The sequence below is a fragment of the Erithacus rubecula genome, assembly GCF_903797595.1.
Source record: "Erithacus rubecula genome assembly, chromosome: 3".
Lineage (NCBI taxonomy): Eukaryota > Metazoa > Chordata > Aves > Passeriformes > Muscicapidae > Erithacus > Erithacus rubecula.
In genome coordinates this window covers 50,532,044-50,551,196 of record NC_136689.1, presented here as the reverse complement: position 1 = coordinate 50,551,196, position 19,153 = coordinate 50,532,044, and the positions used below count along the sequence as shown (strand labels likewise).

The window sequence follows — 19,153 nt, the reverse complement described above, 5'->3', positions numbered from 1 at the left end:
GGGATGGGCTAGGATGGGAAGGAGATAGCTCAGCAAGAGAGTTCATATCCCAAAGAATCCCTGTTTGTGCAGCCACACAAACCGCTGCAAGTACTTTCCTCTAGCACACGGGGAGTAATCCTTCAAACAAGAAAACCAGACTGACAGGTCTCTCTGCTCTGGGATGCAGAGAGTGGAGCACTACACCTGCCATCGAGCTGCTGCTGAGGCCAGGCAGCACCAGCCTCATGGGAACCTGAGCAGGACTTGCCTGGAGCTGGAGCAGGGTCAGGATAGGGGAAATGGGGTTACACCCCATAGGGGAACGGAGAAACTTGGAGACCTGTTTGCACAGAGCTACTGCTCTGTCCCTCCCACAACTGCTTGGGGATCACCCGTGTGCCATCCCACAATACAGAGGCTGAGCTGCCTCTCATACTGAAGTCTGCATTTTTGTCCTCTCAGCTGATCACAAAATTATGTTTGCTGCAGCTACCAGCAGCTTTCTGGCTCCTGCCATCCCATCCTATTCTGCTGGCTGGACTGAATCTGTGCTGTGGCAGGCAGGCAGCATGGAATGGGAGAGGCTACAGAGAAAGCTGATCTCACTCTCCATGGGTGAGTGTCCAGATCCAGGGGGATGGATGACATACAACAGTTTAATGTGCCAATAGTTAAAAGTAGATATTTATCTTGCGTGTGCTCAAAAGGACAAGAATAAACTACAAACCAGACTGTGCTAATATGCAAAGTAAAACTGTCATCAAAGGAAGTCTCTCATCCTTGGAGCATGCAGAGGATGAAAACCTTCTCCCCTGCCCTCCCCCCCCACCCCCCAATGTGGCTCCATGTTATACAAGATTCAGAAGCAAATCAGCACTAGCACATACTTCAAAGGATAACAGTGGTCTTTTTTACTGTGGAGGGAATGGTTATGTACTGCTTAGATGTTGCCATAAAAGCAGACTTGAAAACTTGCCATGAAAATTCACCTGTGCAAGCACACCACTTTCTTCTCCAATCTTGCAAGAACCATAAGGAAATAGAAACAAAACACCCTAGTAGTAGTTTAGTTTTCAATGAAAAAAAAAAAATACACATGCTGAGGAGATGTAAACCTTTCCCTATCTTCTGTAAGCACAGATGGCTCTTTGTAAATATATATAGAACAGTAAAATAGTTGCCATGAAGCCAGAGTCTAAGTAACCATGTTCAAGGACACTAAAACCTCCATAAATGCCGGGAAAACCTGTGAGGAGAACAGCAAATGCTTTCTGTGCACAAATCAGAACTCTGCCTCTTTCCTAAACTGCTGAAGTCAAAATTTGCAACCTGGCAGGCAAAGAGATTGTCATGTCAGAGTGAAGGAAGCTGAGACAGGACAATTTATACCTTCCACCTCACCCAGAAGAACCCATAGTACAAACTTATGACAAAGCCACATTTATGGCCACTTATGACAAAGACATGCAAGATGTGCTATATTTCTCCAGAACATTTCTCCCCAGGAAAACCAACTTAAAAGAGAGAATTTTGAGGGAACAAAGCTTTATTTCAGCAAATACTTCTTAAAATAAAAATCTAATCCAACCAGAAATCTGTGTCATGCATGAATTGTTTCATACACGTCTTCTTTTTTCAGGTTAATTTTTTTCCCAGTCACTGCCTTTTGGTTACATCCACTGTAGAGATGTTTCACAGCAAGGCTCCTCATGCACAGCTGGAAATTTGAGTTTCCTCTGCTGGTAAAGTCTCTGGCATTTATCTGTGACACTGAAGGGAAAAAAACCGAAAGAAGACAAAGACCACCAAAATGCCTCTACATACAGATTCTCATTCAAAAGTTGAGCAATCTACTCTGCCCCATCACCCACTGTGCACTATGGCTATCAGGCCCTTTGCTACTTTCCTTAGGGAAAATCTCTTTGTTCCATCCTGGTGGACTGGCCTCAAAAACAAGGGCCAAATTATACACATACCTGCAGTGGGAGGCCTGACTGACACTCTAATCTTTCTGTGCTGGTGTGACAATGGAAGATGTCCAGCAGAATTTCGCCACCAAAATTATGGCCCCATCCGAGAAAGAGCACTGAAGGAATTTTCATTCAAAGCAAAATCCAATCCAAAGGCACACTTTTGGAGAAAACCTGTAGTGGGCCTCAAGTCAATAACACCCCAATGCCAAGTAGAGAGCTCATCTCTGAAGGAGGTCAGCAACACTGAGGGGACCTGCCCTATGGCCAGAGACAAAGAAGGTGGCTGCCAAAAAAAACATGGAATAACCAACAATTCCCTACTGTGGTGTGATGCTACTTTACATGTCATGAAGGCTGCCAGCAAAAATTTAAGCCCAGAAAATATTTTTGTGCATGCTTAGATGCAACAGGGAGTTGAGACCAGTAAAGCATTTGCTAAACTGGCTGCAGAGGCCTCACAGTCTGACAAATAAGTAATAAGATTTGGATACTTAATATAAACTCAAAGGTGGAGTCAACTAGGAACCAAGCTCTACAGCAAAATCAATAACATCAAAAGCAAAGTAAGGATAAAAGAAGTAAATCAATTTTGTCTTTGTTCTTCCTTTATCTGTTACAAGAAGCAGCAGCAGGGAAGTGCTCCCTTTAGGCAGGGCCAGCCTCTTTTTCCCCTCATGCAAGGAAGTGGAGCTTTCCCACCTTTGAGCAGTGCACATCTCTCTACACAAGAAAAATCCTGTGTTTCCAAAGGGGATGAACTCCCTTAGTTTGCAATGGCTCCAGCATTCCTGAAAACCAGTAGGTCTCTGGGCTCATGGGCAATCACGGCCTGAACAAGTTCTACACTAGGTGTTTTTTTTTTTGTTTCTTTTTCTTTTTTTTTTTTTTTTTTTTTTTTTTTGGTCATCCCTTTACCAAACAGCATTTGTTACGACCATATTCACAGGATCAATTAGAAGGAAAAGACCTCTGAGATCGAGTCCAACCTGTGCCCTAACAGCACCGTGACAACTATTCCATGGCACTGAGTGCCACGTCCAGTCTTCCCTTGAAGACCTCCAGGGACAGTGACTCCACCAGCTCCCTGGGCAGCCATTCCAATATCTGATCAGCCTTTCTATGAGGAATTTCCTCCTAATGCCCAACCTAAACCTTCCTGGAGCAGTTTGAAACTACGTTCTCTCATCCTTGTCCCTGTTTGCCGGGGAGAATAGCGGTACCTTCCCGCCTTTATTTCCCGCGAGGGCGCTCTGGGATCCCAAGGCTCCGGGAAGCAATGGCGCTGCCGGGGCGGATCGGCCCTCACGGCGGTGCCCGCCCCCGCCGGCGAGGCGGGAGCAGCGACAGCTCCCGGAAACCGGAAAGAGGGAAATAAATAAAGAAATAAATCCAAGTAAAACCCCGCCCCCAAAAGCTTCCTTCTCCGCCCGAACCCCGCCCCCCAAAGCGTCGCGGTGGCGTCACGCGCTCGGCCGCTCAGTGCGACGTGTCCCTCGGCCCGCGGTGAGCGCGGCTCGGCGGGCCCGGGTGCCCCCGGGAGACGGGGATCAGGAATCAGGGACAAGGGGCCAGGGATGGGGGCCGGGCAGCGGGGATTGGGATGGGGCCGGGGATGGGATTGCGGGGACTGCGGCAGGCAGGGGCGCCTCGGCCCGAGCGAGGGGGAAGGGAGCGGCTGGGGACGCCGGAGGGGCCGGCATCGTACCGGGAGCCTCCTGCCGGGGGGTTAATTAACCAGGGGTCCGTGTGGACTAACGGGAGCAAATCCCTCCGGTGGGTGTCCTGCGAGCGGGGCAGTGCCGGCACACGCCCGCTGCGGGAGTGAGGCTCGGCCACAGCGTTCTGCCCGTGCTCACCCACCCGGCAGCTTTCGGCCTGGGGGTCTCCTCAGACCGGCGGCTTCTGTTTATTTAGGATACTTTGGCGATGTTCGCAGAAACACGGCGTCGGTCATAAGCTGAAAGCCAAGCTGATGTAGCTGTTGTTCTCCTCTTCTGGGCTGAAAGGCATAATTTTCCATATTTTTTTCTTTCGCAGTCAAAAATAGGCCCTCGTGTTTATTTACTGAAACAGTATCTTAGTTTCTTGCAAAGTGGAAGTATCGTAGGTTGGAATATGACACCTAAGGTTAATCTTAAGTCTTTAACAAGTTTTGTAGGTAACTGCTACTTCTGTAATTAAAAAATTCTGTTTTTCCCTATATATGTGGAAACATCAATGCTAAATGTGTCTGTCCCTGCAGGCAGTCATGGATCAGGTTATGCAATTTGTGGAACCCAGCCGTCAGTTTGTAAAAGACTCCATACGACTCGTGAAGAGATGCACCAAGCCTGACAGGAAAGGTAAAGCACACAGCAAACCAGAACACAATCCTTATTTCATCTTGTATCTTAGTATATGCCTTTCTGTATGTCTCTTCTGTTGATTCATTTGCTGTGGATGTTTCTCAGCTGCCAATATGAGATTTAAACTTGAACTTTAGTTGTCTTTATCTTCACACGTTTAAAGCTATACCTGTAATAAACTTGAGCATGTTCTTTTCTGGTAGGCGTGTGAGTGGTAGGAAAATTCACCTTAGGGGAGAGGTTAAGGAGCTGAAATTCAGTGCTCCACAGTTGACAGTCATTGCCTGATTGGGGCAGGAACAATTTTGTTGCTGGGAGTATGGAAGAGGAGGTTTTAGACTGGAGAGGCCCCAGAGAGAAGCTATGACTAAAACCAGAATGCAACTGGTCCTCCTTTCTGAAAGTTACAGTGCTTTATTCAGTGAACAGGTCTGTGACTAGATCTGTAAGAAGCTTCATTGCTTGTCAGACTGGCAAGTTTCTGAGGGGCTGTTGACCTTCTTAGTCAACTTCATGGTTGCTGTTCTAAAGTAATTGAGAATATCCCAAGTACTCGATTTTTGCAGGGTCTTACAGTGCTGTCCTCTTGTGACAGACAAATACAGATTTTCCATTTTTGATGCTGTATTAGATATTACTTTCAGGGTTTGTAGGGATGTAAAGGAAACACTGTGGTACAAATGTTCCATGAATTGTCATTGTGAGTATTTTTGATTCTGCTTATTTAAAAGATTGGGATCGGCCATTCTTTCTGGAAATCTGCATCTTCTCTCTGAAAATCTCATCTGTCTTCTGAAAAAGTAGATTTACTCCTCAGCATGTGTGCAGATTTTGAAGTGTTTCCAGTGTTAACATGATTCTGTAAAGAGAGAGATCTCTCCTTTGGTCACTGCAGTGCATGTCTGTATGCCATACATGAGACTTCCTGACAATTTTTTTTTTTTTTTTCCCAGAGTTCCAGAAGATTGCCATGGCAACAGCAATAGGCTTTGCAATAATGGGTTTTATTGGTTTCTTTGTCAAATTGATCCATATCCCAATCAACAATATAATTGTGTAAGTGAAAATGGCCTTCAATTTCACTAAATTTTTACCTGTTCATTTTTAACAGAGGACATTAGTGAGCCCTGCAAGACCTGTGTTGTTTTAGTGTCTGTGCATTTCACGTGTTAGTGTAATATGACAAGTATTACTTGATTCAAAGGACTTTATGAACAATATTAATGAACTTTATGTTAATTCAGCATGCTGCAAATATTAGATCCATAGTTCTTAAGGTTTTTTCTGAGTATTCTGCTTCGAAACTGAAGGTCAGATATTTTGATTTCCAGTTCCTCAGTGTATGTTTGACCATAGAATATTTACCTTATTGGATCTTATATAGTCTTACTGTTTCCCATTTATAATTTGGGTATCCAGAGTAAATGGATGGTAATGTAAAGAAAACTGAGTGGGTGTGCTGTAGAACAAAGTTGGTCTTGTTTCATTTACTGAGTGCTAGATATGCTTGAAACATTGTTTTATGTGTAACTGCATCCTGCAAAATCTCTTTTTGAATGAATGTTACATTATGAAAAATTTGTACTTCAAGTTCACTGGCACCATGGTACTGACTTATTAACAGTACCAGTTAAAACTCCTTACATACTCTAGAGCTGATGTGATCCCTTCTCCAGTACTGGAAGAGTTTAAAGACCATTCTGTGTTCATGATGTGTGACTTCCTTATACCTGTAAGAGTGGTCATCTAGGCCAGGAGTGTTTGAAAATGGGAGATAAACTGTAATGGTTGTCCTAACTAGGCAATGGTGGGAGGATAAGTAAGATTTCAGGTGGGATCACTTGATCACACTTCATTAGTTGAAACTGATTACTTTGCTCTCTCAACAGAGGTGGCTGAATATTCATCATGAAGAAGACAGTTGTGACACCTGCAGCAATGATTTCACAGCTTTCATTTGTTTGATATTAAACAAGCTCAGTTTGGGTTTTCAAACATTCTTGTCATCTTATTTCTTTTTAAAGTCTATGTGATCATACCTGTCTACAGGCTATTTTTTTTTTGGGCAATAGTAGTTTCCTTAAGTGTGCTTTACTTGTTCTGTTACTTCTTTTAACCATAGTAAAATCATTCAGGTAGGAAGTAAGCTTGGAAGATCTCTAGTTCAGTGTCCTGCCTGAAGTTGGGTCAGTGTTCCATTCTAATGAGGTTGCCTAAGTCTTCTCCAGTCAAATATGAAAGCTTCCAAGAGGGACAGTTGTGTGACTCTCTTCAGGAGCTGTTTACAAAGCAGTAAATCAAGCTGTGGAGCAGCATTGTTCCAGTGAAAACAAACTGCAAGAGAACAACATTTCTGTATCCCTTCAAGTGGTATTGTAAAAGTGTATTGGAATTCCTGTCACTAATTTCTGGAATCATCATAATTATCACTAATTCCTTTCTGCATTTGGAACTCATGCTAGGTTATAGTCTATACGTGACTGGGAAAAAAACCCTTTGGTCAAACAAAGAAAATACGTTGCCAGTCCTTATTCTGATGGCATAATTAAAAAACCCAAACATAATTGATTACTGAGATGTACCATTTGAAGATAATTTAGTTGTCAGAGACACTGAACAGTCCTTCAGCAAATCCACAGCTTACTCACACTGTTGGATAGGATATACACCCATTTTGCCTCCTGGTCTGTACATAGAATTGTTAAGGCCCCTGCATGTTGACCTGGAAGTCTCCATTATTTTAAATGATTACATATTTTGATTTTAAAAACTAAGCCTGTAAAAGCTGTGGTAGATACAGTGCTCTTCCTCCTCAGATTGAGATTGACATTTAATTCACTTGAAAAATCTTACTGTAAGCATTTGGTATTTGCAGGAGGTAAAATGGTACTTCTGTTACAGACTTCAAAAGCACTTAATACTGGGGCATCTGATACTGGTATTACAGCAAAGCTGAAGCTTCTTCAGTACACTAACTTGCTTCCTAAGTAGAAAAGTTCAATTATTATTCTTGAGAAATCTTCACCAGCACCTACATATGTTACAACCAGGACAGAAAAATGAGATTAGTTAATCTTAGTACTATCACCTTGTAATACAGTTATATTGTGTGCAACTGGGTACTGTGTTTCCTTTTTGCAGGAGGGGAAAAATAGTCTAGTATTGGAATAAAATACTTTGTAAAAGTAGCCTGGACTAACCAGATAAGCAGCAGCAGTTTCTTTACATTCATTTTGGTTTGTGGCTGCTCATGCATCTTCGATTAAGTAGTGTGATTTCCCAGAATGAAGTACTCCATTACTGCAAGTAATTTTGATTCAGTCTCAAGTGACTTTTATTTCAGATTTGTTTTTAATTCAATACAGAAGATCAGTGCCTGCTTATATCTTGCAACAGCTTACTTCTTACTGTCTTAATTCACTGAAATTTTGTAGTAATTTGAGTTGTGTCAGATCAGAAAAGGCAGCTGTAGCTGATCTTATCTCTTGATAGCCATTGTCCACAGCAAAGGTTTGTCTGTCTCGATGGTCACAGTCCCGGAGTTGTCATAGGTGTTGGAAGTACTGACAAGTGTTCCAAACTTCAGCACCTGGTTAGCTGTGAAAAATAAGGAAGAGACTGAGTGATTCTCTACAACAGTAAAAGGACATCAGTGCATTTGTTTTGAAAGACCACTGTTCCCACAAAGAACAAAAAATGAATAAATCTAACCCAGACAAACATTATCTAGTTAGAAGGCTTGTGTGAGATTTTTCGATGACCTGAAGAGGCAATAATAAATTAATCCCCAAATTAACAGTTAGAGTTTACAGCAGATTATTACAAAAGCAGTTTTTTGGATAATCCTCAAGAGTTTCACATCTGGAAATTTGTATTTCATTAGGAGCAGTTCAAGTACTAGTGCTAGAAAAAGCATTTAAAGTAAAACAAGATCTTACTGTAGTTCCAAACTTGGGATTTGCTGTAGCTCAGCAACAAGCCTGTAATATTTTAAAACATAACAGTTCTAGAATAAAGGCCAGCAATTAAAAGTGGTACTATTTAACAAGTTTGAATTAAGGGATATGCATGTGAGATCGGTGCTCCTGTACATTAGAAACTAAGTGGCATTACTCTAACAAGAGCAAACCATGCAGTTTAAGTTCTACCTTTCCTTTCTTCCCTTTTTGAGGTAGCATTGTTTTCCTGTTGCAAACATCACCTTCCTCAAAGGCACTCTAAAACGACTCAGTTCTGTGGTAGTTCTTGCTCACAGAAAGGTTCAGAGAACTCTTAATACTGTCCTTTGCTTTAGCCTCTAAAACAAGCCAAATGACACTCTTACCCACTGGCACCTTAGAAAAACATTTCCACGGAGGATACAATGAGAACTGCAGCTGGGGAGGACTGTTCTGGAAGATCAATGAAGTCTGTGTGATCCATCAGAATTGCCAAATTGTGCATTGATACCAAAGTAAAAATCCTCTGGATTTTCTATTAAGTGACCCACTGCAAAGGATGTGATCAAAATGAGTGCAAAACACCTTAGTAAGCTCTATTTTGTGATTTGCACGGGAGATGCATTTTCCAGTGTTGGATATTAATGTTGATTGCAGTAAACTCGGGTGTGGTGCATTCCTACAACGCATGCTGCACTGTCTACCCCTTGCTGGAAGCTGCACAGGAGAAACTGATCTTGCCAGGCTCTATGGCTTTAAGAGGAAGGGCATTCAGGTAAAAGCCAGGACATGTAGCTCAGTCTCTTCTGCCAAATCTGTGCTTGTTGCTGCCCATTCCTGCGCCTATGCTTGTTATTAGCTTGAAGTGAACTGAAGAGGAGGTTTCAGCTGCTAACTGAATTTGTTGAAATGAGAGAGTAACACCCCACTTGCATTACTGCAAATGGAAAAGTCCTGCCATTTGAAGTTCAGGAGCTGGGAGCATAACTGCAACACAGTTTAGAAATCTGGCAAAGAGAAAAGAAAAAATCCCAGTATTACTGTACGGTATCAATTGTGCACCTAAAATAAAAGTGCTAGATTCTGTCAGGATGCTTTTGGACACACAGCAGCACCAGGCAGGCTCCTAGACAAATGCCAGGATGAATGAGTTTTGGTGTCTGCCTTTGGAAGACACAGCAGCAGCCACAGGGGCTATGTCTTGCCAGAAAACAGAGATTTCACCGTTTGCAGATAAACAAGTAATTTAATGCTGAGGTAACACATGGGTAGAGTTCCCTGAGTAATAATACTCCCAAAAATACTGTGTTATGTGCTGTGGTCAAGCTATGAATGTTTCCAGTCAGTTTTAAGTAGGAAAGAAGCTTAAATACTTTAAAACATTTGCTGACACACAAATTGCCTTCTTTTGGTTACTATATATTGAAACTTGAAGGAGGTGGGAAGAACTTTGTTAATAAACTGCTGTATAAACCCACTCATTTAGTATCATTTATTGCTTCTCGCTCAAGACTCAGAATAATACTTAATGTTTCACAGCTTTGCATATAAAATAATGGCTCTGCAGAAGGCAAGAATTAACAACCACATGGCAGCTTAATGAAACAAAATCTAAAGCCGTATTTCCTAGTGCATAAAATCAGGTGAAAACGAGAGCCTTTTTCCCCCCTTTTCCAATAGAAAATTCTTGCCCACTAGATGGAGCCTTTAATCTTTATCAGGTTTTCTGCTGGGCAAGGATCACAGCATGAAATGCTGAAATGAAAAAATGCAAAAACTATGAAACAGGACTGCTGATTCACGTGGCTCAAATGGAACAATTCCAAGCACTTTGGTTTCACAACCAGCCAATATTTCAACTAACATAATTAAAAATGCATGTTTTCCATTCAATAAATGAACAGTAATTAATGTGAAAACCTAGGTTTGAGCCGGTAAAGGAAATAAGAGGATATGCAAACCTACTGCTGCCAGGCAAACTTCCTGCTGTGTCATGTATTCTGATGGAAGTTTACAAGGTCAAAGAAGTGGCAAGTTTTTTCAGCTCACACCGGATCCATTCCCTTTTTTAAAAATTAATTACAATCTTATTTGTTAAGTCCTAGCAAGAACTTATGTCTTGTGGGAAAAAAATAACCCACCTATTACAACACCCATTTTCACTACTGAGATTACTTTTCAAGATACACATTCCAAAGAAAACCACCTTTTTGTTTTCTACTATTTAGTATTTATAGCTTTGCTATAATTGGGTACCAAATCCAATTGTAATAAAGGATTCCACACTATGATTAAAAAAAAGAAAAAATCCAAACCATAGAAACCCTGGAAATTCTATAATTTTCTAATGAAAAGAAATTTTATTTTGGATCATTGTAATAGTAGTCTCTTGTTTTTTGTGAAAACTTTAAAGGGTTGATTTGGATAAACCTGTAAGTGATTAACTGAAATACCCCCCCAGCATTATAAGTTTTGTTTAGGGCTTTGTTTCCAATCAAACTGTGTTTACTGATAATGGATCGCTGATGAGAAAAATACCCAACTCCTCAATTGTAGCTACACTATTTTTCATTACTCTCCATCTATCAAGTCAGCAAGGACTTCAATACTAAAAGCAAATGCTGTTCCTGCCTTTTTATGGAGGGGGAGGAAAAAAACCCACCAATATCCCCCACCCCTCCCCGCAAAACTGCCCACGCAACAAAATCTATAATGTTACAGTTTTTTATGGTGTGCCACATGCTTTTATCAGTAACAAATTTCAGTCTGATGGAGTGCAGCAACCACTGTCTAATGGATTGCAGCATACCACTTATTCAGACCTAAACATGGGCATGGAGAGGACTGACTTTGATGAGGTAGTGGAGGAATGTTTCTCCAGCAGTTTTTGTTTTGTTTAGATGGTGTTTCATTCTGCTAAGGTTTGAGAATGTTGGACGTAATTTAAGAGAAGAAAACTGAGGGCATGTAGGTGAGCTTCCCAAAGGAGCATAATCACAAAGATGATTACTCCTTAGACATTTGTTTTGCTGACCAAATTACATGACAGAGGAGATCTCAGTAATCATAAGACTGGCAATTTCCACTATTTTATTGCGCTTATTCTGATAATAATAATAATAAAAAAAGACAAATCCTAGGGTGCCATATGAAAAATGTTAATCTCGGAGGTAAAATTCTGAAAATTCATGAATCTGATTGATGCAAGAACAACATTTGCAAATGTTAACAGAATGCACCCTGTAGGTAATTAAGTTGCATAAATAATCAAAAACCTCAAACCTAAAAAATTATTTTAAAATCTCATCGTATTTATACTTCTACCACAGTAGGGAGTTATTTTTGAGTGGCTGGTACATGAGCCTGGTTGCAATCCTTGTGCTGCTGGCTTTCAGCCTGGAACCTGAGAAATAATGTGGCCTAGTTATAACTAGATTGGAGGTCATCATGTCAAGTGCTGCAAAAACACTCTCAACATCAGGTTATTCCTCTTAATGATTGTATTAATAATCTGGTAGACTTATAAACATAATCTTTTATGTTCCATTGTACTCTTTAGGACACTTAAGTTCAGTCCAGAGAAGACAGGTTATCTATCTATCTAAAAAGATATATCAATTTTTTGTTTTGTGTACATCTTAGAAGCTCACTTATGCAGTGCTTGAGGGAGGCATGTACAGAGAAGAACTTCATCCTAAACTTGTAATATATGGCAAAACCAAATCGTGTCAGGGTCTCACTACTGTTACCACAAATGACTAAGGATGAAATACTATAATGTTAAGCATGTTCCACATAGACACTGTGGTACTTATGCTATGCTTCCTTTTCTCAACTGTGTCTCAATTACTTCCTGAAATATGTAAAGTCACACCTTGCTGGTTTCCACCACTGAAAATAGGAACAAGGAAAGGAATACAAAGAGATTGCCTCTGCTGGCATGGGTGTGGGGAATATTAAAATAATTAATTATTAATTAAAAGCTGTATTATAGTGAATGTAATCCTCTTCCCCCTAGGCAAATGTTGCATCAAAATGATAGAAAATTAAGATCAATAAGCTGAAACACAAGCTAAAGTGAAATATTGAATCACCATTTGGTATCCTATTACGGTCTGAAGAGGATTTCCCTGAAGTTCTGTTAGGAACAAAAATCTGCATTTAAATGGAGATACATTAGTAATGCATGAGCTAGTACTTTGCAGGTCACCCCGTGTCTGCAGAACAGCAGCATTAATTTTGCTATTTAAAAAGTAGTTTGTAGTCTGATTTTCCTTTCATTCCTCCTAGATTTACATTTGTGGCTAGGCTGACTTCACTGGAGTTAATCTTGATTTACACTGATGGATACAAAGAAAAAATTGGGTGCTTGATCTCTGTGCAGTGGGAACTGCAAAACTGGAAGTTGCAAATAACAGTAATTTACATTATAGCATGAACTATTTTCAATAGTGATACAACAGATGTACCATAAAGGCTTGCTGAGTTTGCTGGGAGGGGCTGACTAGCCTGGTAGTCAGATGCCCTCACAGCCTAGGGGAGTTTTGAATAAGTAGAAATTGCATTGGGCATTTTTTATAACTATTGTAACTTTGGGTACCTGGTGTTGTAGCACAGAAAAATGGTTTCATAAACTCAATGCATTCATACAAGCAGACTTATGAAAGCATTGAGAGGATATGGGAGGAAGGGGGGCCAGCAGGCAGAGCCAGGTGGCTTTTCCACCGGTTCAGGTGCTGGCAAACACTTGGCCAGGGCTCTGCAGCACAGACCTTCCTGGCCTCACAATGGGGGGAATTTCAGAGGTTACAGCAAAAGTTACAGGCTGTCAAAGCTTCACAAAACATTAACAGAACATTAACAGAACTGTGTGTTATACTCTGGATAGAAACCATCCATGTTAAGAGACCCTTCAGAAATGGAAATGAATGTCAGAAGTTTTCAAATTTATTTCCTGCATAATTTTTTTTCCATGTATCTTTTCCAGCTTTGTAATAATGGTAAGAATAAGAATAGCTTGAAATCTTCCTGTCACATCACCTGCTTGGTGGCAATTTAAAATGATTAGCTGATAAAAATGATACTAAGAAAGACTGCTTTCTACACTAAGGTCTCTGCTGCTACTACTGCTTCACCAAGATCAAAAGCATCATTAACTGTGCTGAGTTTTGCAGCTATTAGCAGCATTTTAGCACTACCAACAAGATGTGTTTCTGTATTTGTTCAAAATCACGTTAGTGTCTCAATTAAAGGGGCCTGGAAAGTTAGACAAGGAAACTCTACATACTGTTTCCAGTAGTGCCTTTCTGGTCTAAACATGATTAAGTCATAATGGGAGTGATCTAGTAAAAACATAAATATAAAGTAGGTCAGGGAATTAGCTGTTTGGAAGGCTGTTTCATTAACCTAAAGGCAAAGCCAGGATAAGATGTAATTTTAACAATTGAGTTTAGTCAGTAAAAAGTAGGTGTTTACTTAATTTTTGATGCCTTTCACTAAGTTAGTATAATGTTTCTCAAACTGCTTACAACTCTGAGGTGCTGTACTGGTGACAGGTGCTATTAATAATAGTGTTAGAAGAAACAGCTGCAGAAATAAAATGTAGCTTCAGTTTGACAGTCACTGCTGTAGAGATTTTGCATATAAGCTAGACAAAATAACTTGTTGCTATTTTGGTCTGTCTCTACTTTGTGTTGTGAGATAAAGAACACTATTCTCATGAGAAAAGGGCAAGAGTAAGACTAAGATGCATCAGCTAATGAATTGTCTTACTGCTAACTTGTCCATAAGACACCTCATAGCACACATCATCCTATTATGCTGTCATCTTTAGAGGCATTACTTAGTCACACAAAGCTGAGGATGGCAATCTGGTGCAACACTGAAACCTGAGATTAGCTAAAAACAATGGTGTTCTGTCACAGCATTTAGGTCTGAAGCTCTGGTTTGACATGACAGCAAAGAACCTAAAAATAGTTGCTATTTTGAAAGCTGCTACACTGTCAAGTTGATATGATGCATGTAGCAGTGAAATCTACTGAATTTGTTAAGAAAGGTATCCAAATGATCCTAGCAATTGACCACAGTGCTGCAGAAAGAACTGAAATTCCCCCTACATTTCTTATGACTGGGTTGTTGGAGACAGAAAAGAGATGGGAAGAGGAAGGAGAGGGAATCTTTTCCTCATTCAAATCTCAGGGCTAGGTGACTACATCCATGTACTCAGGCTTTGAACAATATAGCACCAGAAAGTGTTTCAACACAACCAGATTCAGGACTGACCAAGATCAACAGTTCATCTCTAGCTACAATAATTTTTCAGTGCTTCATATACTAATTTTAAAAAAAGTTATCTCACAAACTCCTATCTATCACTCCACAGGTTTTAAAGTGTCATATTAGTTATCCAGAACACAATGTTAATTATTGTTCTCTTCTATCCTTTGGACTCCTGATAAATCCTGTCACATTTAGATTACTATATCTGCAAGAAAAAGCAGTAAAAGAGAATTTTAAAACACATTCATAATACAAGTTTTTCAGCTTCTGCATGCATACCGTTGTTCTCATAATTTGCAAAAATGTGCAGACATGATTATTTCTGTATCAATCAAACTGGGCCTGTAGGTGAAATATTGGTATATAGATATTTGCTCAGTAAATACCTACACATGTTGGGTGAAATGGAATCTCATTCAATTGCTCCATGGAGGAGAACAACAGCAATGCCTCAAATATTTCACAACTGTCTTGGGCAACTGCTTATATCACCTACCACTGTGTAGGACGAGTCCCCAACAGCAAGTCTCCCAAGAATTTATCACGTCTCTGCTTTCTGTGATGGGGATATGGTTTTCCTAAGAGAGTTGATCAAAAGCCAGTTCCTAGCCAGCCCTGAAAAACCAAATTTAAGCAGGCTGTTTTCTTATTGCTGCTGCCAGCAGTAGCTCAGCACTGTCTCCAGACTCGTATTCTGCTGCACACATCACTCTATCACTGGGCCTCAGTGCCAAAATTAAATATGATTTGATAAAGCTCTGTAAAGTCTCAGTCCTTAACTCTAGTGTGCAAAGTTACAATGGCAAAGATCAAAGCAGACCTTCTGAACTCTGGGAAGGTGTATTGGGTTTGTGTGGGCAGGTTTTGGTAGAGGGGACTACAGGGGTGATTTCTCTGTGAGACGCTGCTGGAAGCTTCCTCCATGTCTGACAGGGCCAACACCAGCCAGCTCCAGAACAGATCCACTGCTGGCCAAGGCTGGGCCAACCAGAAATTATGGTAACACCTCTGTAACAACAGATTTAAGACAGGTTAGAAAAGAAATTATTGCACAGATATGATTGCAGTCAGAGAGGAATGAGAATGTGTGAGAGGAACAACTTCAAAGACACCAAGGCCAGTGAAGAAGGAGAAGGAGGAGGTACTTCAGATGCTGTAGCTGAGATTCCCCTGCAGGCTGTGGTGCAGACCATGGTGAGGCAGCTGTGCCCCTGCAGCCCATGGAGGACCATGGATACACAGAGATCCATCTGCAGCCTGTGGATGAGTCCTGTGCCAGAGCAGGTAGACAATCAAAACAGACTGTGAAGCTGGGGTAAGCCCATGCTGGAGCAGGCTCCTGGCAGGGATCTGTGCTGGACCCATGGAGAGGGGAGCCCATGCTGGAGCAGGGTCCTGGCAGGGCTTGTGACCCTGTGGGGGACCCACGGTGGGGCAGCGTGTCCTTGAAGGGCTGCACCCTGTGGAGAGGGACCCACGCTGGGGCAGTTTGTGAAGAACTGTAGCCTGTGGGATGGCAACCCAGAGAAGCTTGTCGAGAATTGTCTCCGTGGGAAGGACCCCACACTGGAGCAGGAGAAGGACTCCTCTACCTCTGCACTGACAGAAACAACTTGTGATGAACCAATCATAACCACCATTCCATCTCCCTGCACTGCTGGTGGGGATGAGGTAGAGCCTGAGAGTAGGGGAGAACAGTGTTTTTGAGATTTATTTCTCAATATCCTGCTCTGATTTTTTTAGGCATAAACAAAATGAATATCCCCAAGTTCAGTCTGTTTTGCCCATGACAGTAATCAGTGAGTGTTATCTCCTTGTCCTTATTTCATCTGATACACCTTTCACTATATTTTCTCTCCCTTGTCCAGTTTTGGATGGGAGTAATAGAAAGGCTTTAGTGGGCACCTGGCATCCAGCCAGGGTCAACCCACTACAGAGGGGTCCAACATATTACATATTTAAACCCTTCCCCTGCCAAGTCCAACTCCCACCAGAACTGACCTAATTCACAGCTGCTCCATTCAGACTCCTGGGTGGCTCCCAGGAGCCCCAGACTCTCTTGACCACCAAAGAGTTATTTGCTCCAAGACCTCAATCAAGCTGCCAGACCAGAGAGACTATTGAACTGCGCCAGAATAGTGGACCTGGTGCTCCTCTGACCACAAGGAAGCAAACAGCTGCCTTCACCTCTGAGCAATGGTCAAGGTGCAAAAAAAGACACATGCCCTGCCATACTGAATCCCAGGACAGCTGTTTGCATTATGGCTTGCTCAGGGCAAGGGTATTGCCAGGCTAGAAAGTGAGCTGCAGCCCCTCTGAGCTGCTAGCACAAATAACAAACTTCAATCAAATTAAATCCCTGACAAACAATTTTATTATGCAAGCTTTAACAGCGAATGGCACCATTTCCTAACAGCGTTTTATGTAAATACGGTATTACATTTACACAAAAAAATGAGGAGAACAAACTGGAATGATCATCCTTATGCACAAAAGGCACCACTAATAAAGCAGCTGTGCTTTTGTCTAAAACATTTCTCTGTAAGGGGGTAATTATTATTTAAAAAAACCCACACTGATCTGCTTCTGACAGCTCAGAAGGTACATGCTCATCTACTTGCTCCCCCTGACAGCTGATCTATTCTAGGCACACATAACTAACTAATAATGACTACTATACTTCTGATAGAAAAGTAATTCCATTTATCTTTACCCTTCCTAGCAGCACTGCTTCCTTTCAGTGTTGGGGTGGGATGCTGTATGAGGTTTCTAAAATGTGGTTATTTTCACCCTTACTATTGCTGTGCATTACTTAGAATTTTAGATTGCTCTGCTTTCTTGAGAAAAAACAATTAGACAAAGATATCATCACCCTGAGGATGAAGTGAAAGCAATTATTTCTGTTACAAAATGCCCCCCTAGATCTGCATGTGAACCTTTTTGATTTTAAATTTTATTACTTTGTCTTTCTGTTAACAAATAATTAATATGATTACTAACACCCTATGTATCTCTAATGTCTATACTATTTCAATTACAAAACTATTGCTGCTGCTTTTAAATTCTATTCCATTTATCTTCAAACTTGCATCTTAAACTTACAACACTTGTGGGCACTCATGAAATTGTGACTCCTCCAAACTTGCTCACTGGGGTCCAGCACCGTTTATGTGTTGCAATCCTTGAGACAGAACATAAGATTCAACAGGAGACTGCAAGCTACACTGTTTATAGTTCAGAGGCACTCAATGGATTAGATGGCTCTCCATGTCCTCCAAAAAATAAAGGACTGATTTCGAAACAGTGCTGCCCATTGTATCTTTCAATCTCCCTTCTTTCTAAGCTTTAAAGTCAGCTTTTCGGAAAAAAAAAATCCAACAAAAATGTAACTTATGATGTAGCACAGCCTGTTTTAGCTAGTATTACCCATTTCTTCCACTCCACCCAGCATTAGAGCCCTTTGCTTCAGGAAGGCCATGGGAGGGGTATCTGCCATCTGTATGAATCAGTAAGTCATTGCATATGGCTCATTTAGTGTTCCTGGCTGTTTGTTCTCACAGTGGGTTTTTTTGGACATGCAAGGTTAAGATTTGTTATCGATGCTGCTGAATACAAACAGCTTCTATACAATGTTTGTCCCAAAATGAAAAAAGAGATTTGTCATTAGAGGCAAGCCCTAAGTCTCATTGACTGTCAAAAACTTCATTCAAGTGGGAAATTCGCTACTGAGAATCTGTTAGCTGTCTGTGCACTCTCAAAAAATAATCTGATTGATTTCCAATATGAACAGTGCTCTTCATATTGGTGTGTTTCTTCCTCCTGACCTGAAAAGCCTTTTTAGCCCTGTTCCCCACCCTCTTCTCCCCTCTGCAAACAGGCTCAACTACTCATCACTAACATTCAGAAAGATGCCAGGCACTTCCAGGGCCCCTGCAAGGATGCAGTGGCTTGGGGGATCTTTTCTTTGGCTTCTTCTTCTCTAGGGAGGAGTGCCTCAGCAGGGCTGTAGCAAGCTTTCTGCCTGGACTGGCAGGAAGGAAAGGCTTCTGCATTAATCACACAACTCTGTGTCAGGCACTGCCCAGGCCAGGTGTAAGCCCTTGGACCTAAAATGCAGAGGCTGAATGCACCACTAAATTAATGGAGTAGTACATGGTGCAGCCAAAGACATTAAAGTTTTAAGAGTGCAATTGATTATATGTAGCTCAGCTTTCAAACACACTGGTCAAGATGGATTGCAACAGTCATGCCATGGCACAGTGATGCATGTCAGCAGGCTCCCAGTTTTACTGTACAGAGGACCTGACATTGGCTTTTAACTTACCAATAAACTACCCTAACACACTGCAGGAAGTGTGAAGGAAAAGGAACTACAAATCCAACAGTCACATGTAAAATAAAAGACTACACCAACTACACTACAGGTTGTCTGCTGCCAACAGCACTTGGTGTTAAAAGAACATGATGGCTGGAATTGCCAAGAAAGGAAATATGCCCTCAAACAGCCTATTTTTTTAGGCTCATGGAGCTTCCTGAAGATAAATCTGTCTTTAGCCTAGAATGTTCCTTATCTTACTTGAAATTACTGTCATCTTCAAACAAAAAAAATTACAAAAAATTTCATAATTCCTCACTA

The 19,153-nt window shown here is 41.3% G+C and overlaps 2 protein-coding genes across 6 annotated transcripts in view; one reads left to right on the top strand and one right to left on the bottom strand.

Moving 5' to 3' along the window:
* The first annotated feature begins 3,348 nt into the window (after positions 1-3,348).
* SEC61G (SEC61 translocon subunit gamma) lies at positions 3,349-6,295 on the top strand. 2 transcript variants are annotated; one of them, XR_013773612.1, is made up of 4 exons: positions 3,349-3,458; positions 4,198-4,297; positions 5,254-5,356; positions 6,190-6,295. XR_013773612.1 is itself a non-coding variant. In XM_079300663.1 (2 exons), exons 1-2 carry the CDS (start codon positions 4,180-4,182, stop codon positions 5,358-5,360), a joined length of 225 nt encoding a protein of 74 aa, XP_079156789.1. In that variant the 5' UTR covers positions 4,175-4,179; the 3' UTR covers positions 5,361-5,375. The 2 variants fall into 2 exon arrangements, 1 of the variants encoding a protein (XP_079156789.1); XM_079300663.1 differs by lacking the exons at positions 3,349-3,458; positions 6,190-6,295 and having other exon boundaries at positions 4,175-4,297; positions 5,254-5,375.
* Positions 6,296-6,407: 112 nt separating this feature from the next.
* The window catches only part of TPK1 (thiamin pyrophosphokinase 1), a 305,416-nt gene continuing 292,670 nt past the window's right edge, over positions 6,408-19,153 (bottom strand). For all 4 annotated transcript variants that reach the window (XM_079300660.1, XM_079300661.1, XM_079300659.1 and 1 more), the window contains one exon: positions 6,408-7,897. In XM_079300660.1, coding sequence (XP_079156786.1) covers positions 7,779-7,897 — 119 coding nt within the window. In that variant the 3' untranslated portion in view covers positions 6,408-7,778. The remainder of the gene's footprint in view (positions 7,898-19,153) is intronic.

Bases quoted from the DNA above. Each gene is read 5' to 3' on its own strand.
- SEC61G (XM_079300663.1), top strand. From the start codon at position 4,180: ATGTGTCTGTCCCTGCAGGCAGTCATGGATCAGGTTATGCAATTTGTG. The intron at 4,298-5,253 runs GTAAAGCACACA...TTTTTTTCCCAG, and splicing joins CACCAAGCCTGACAGGAAAG to AGTTCCAGAAGATTGCCATG.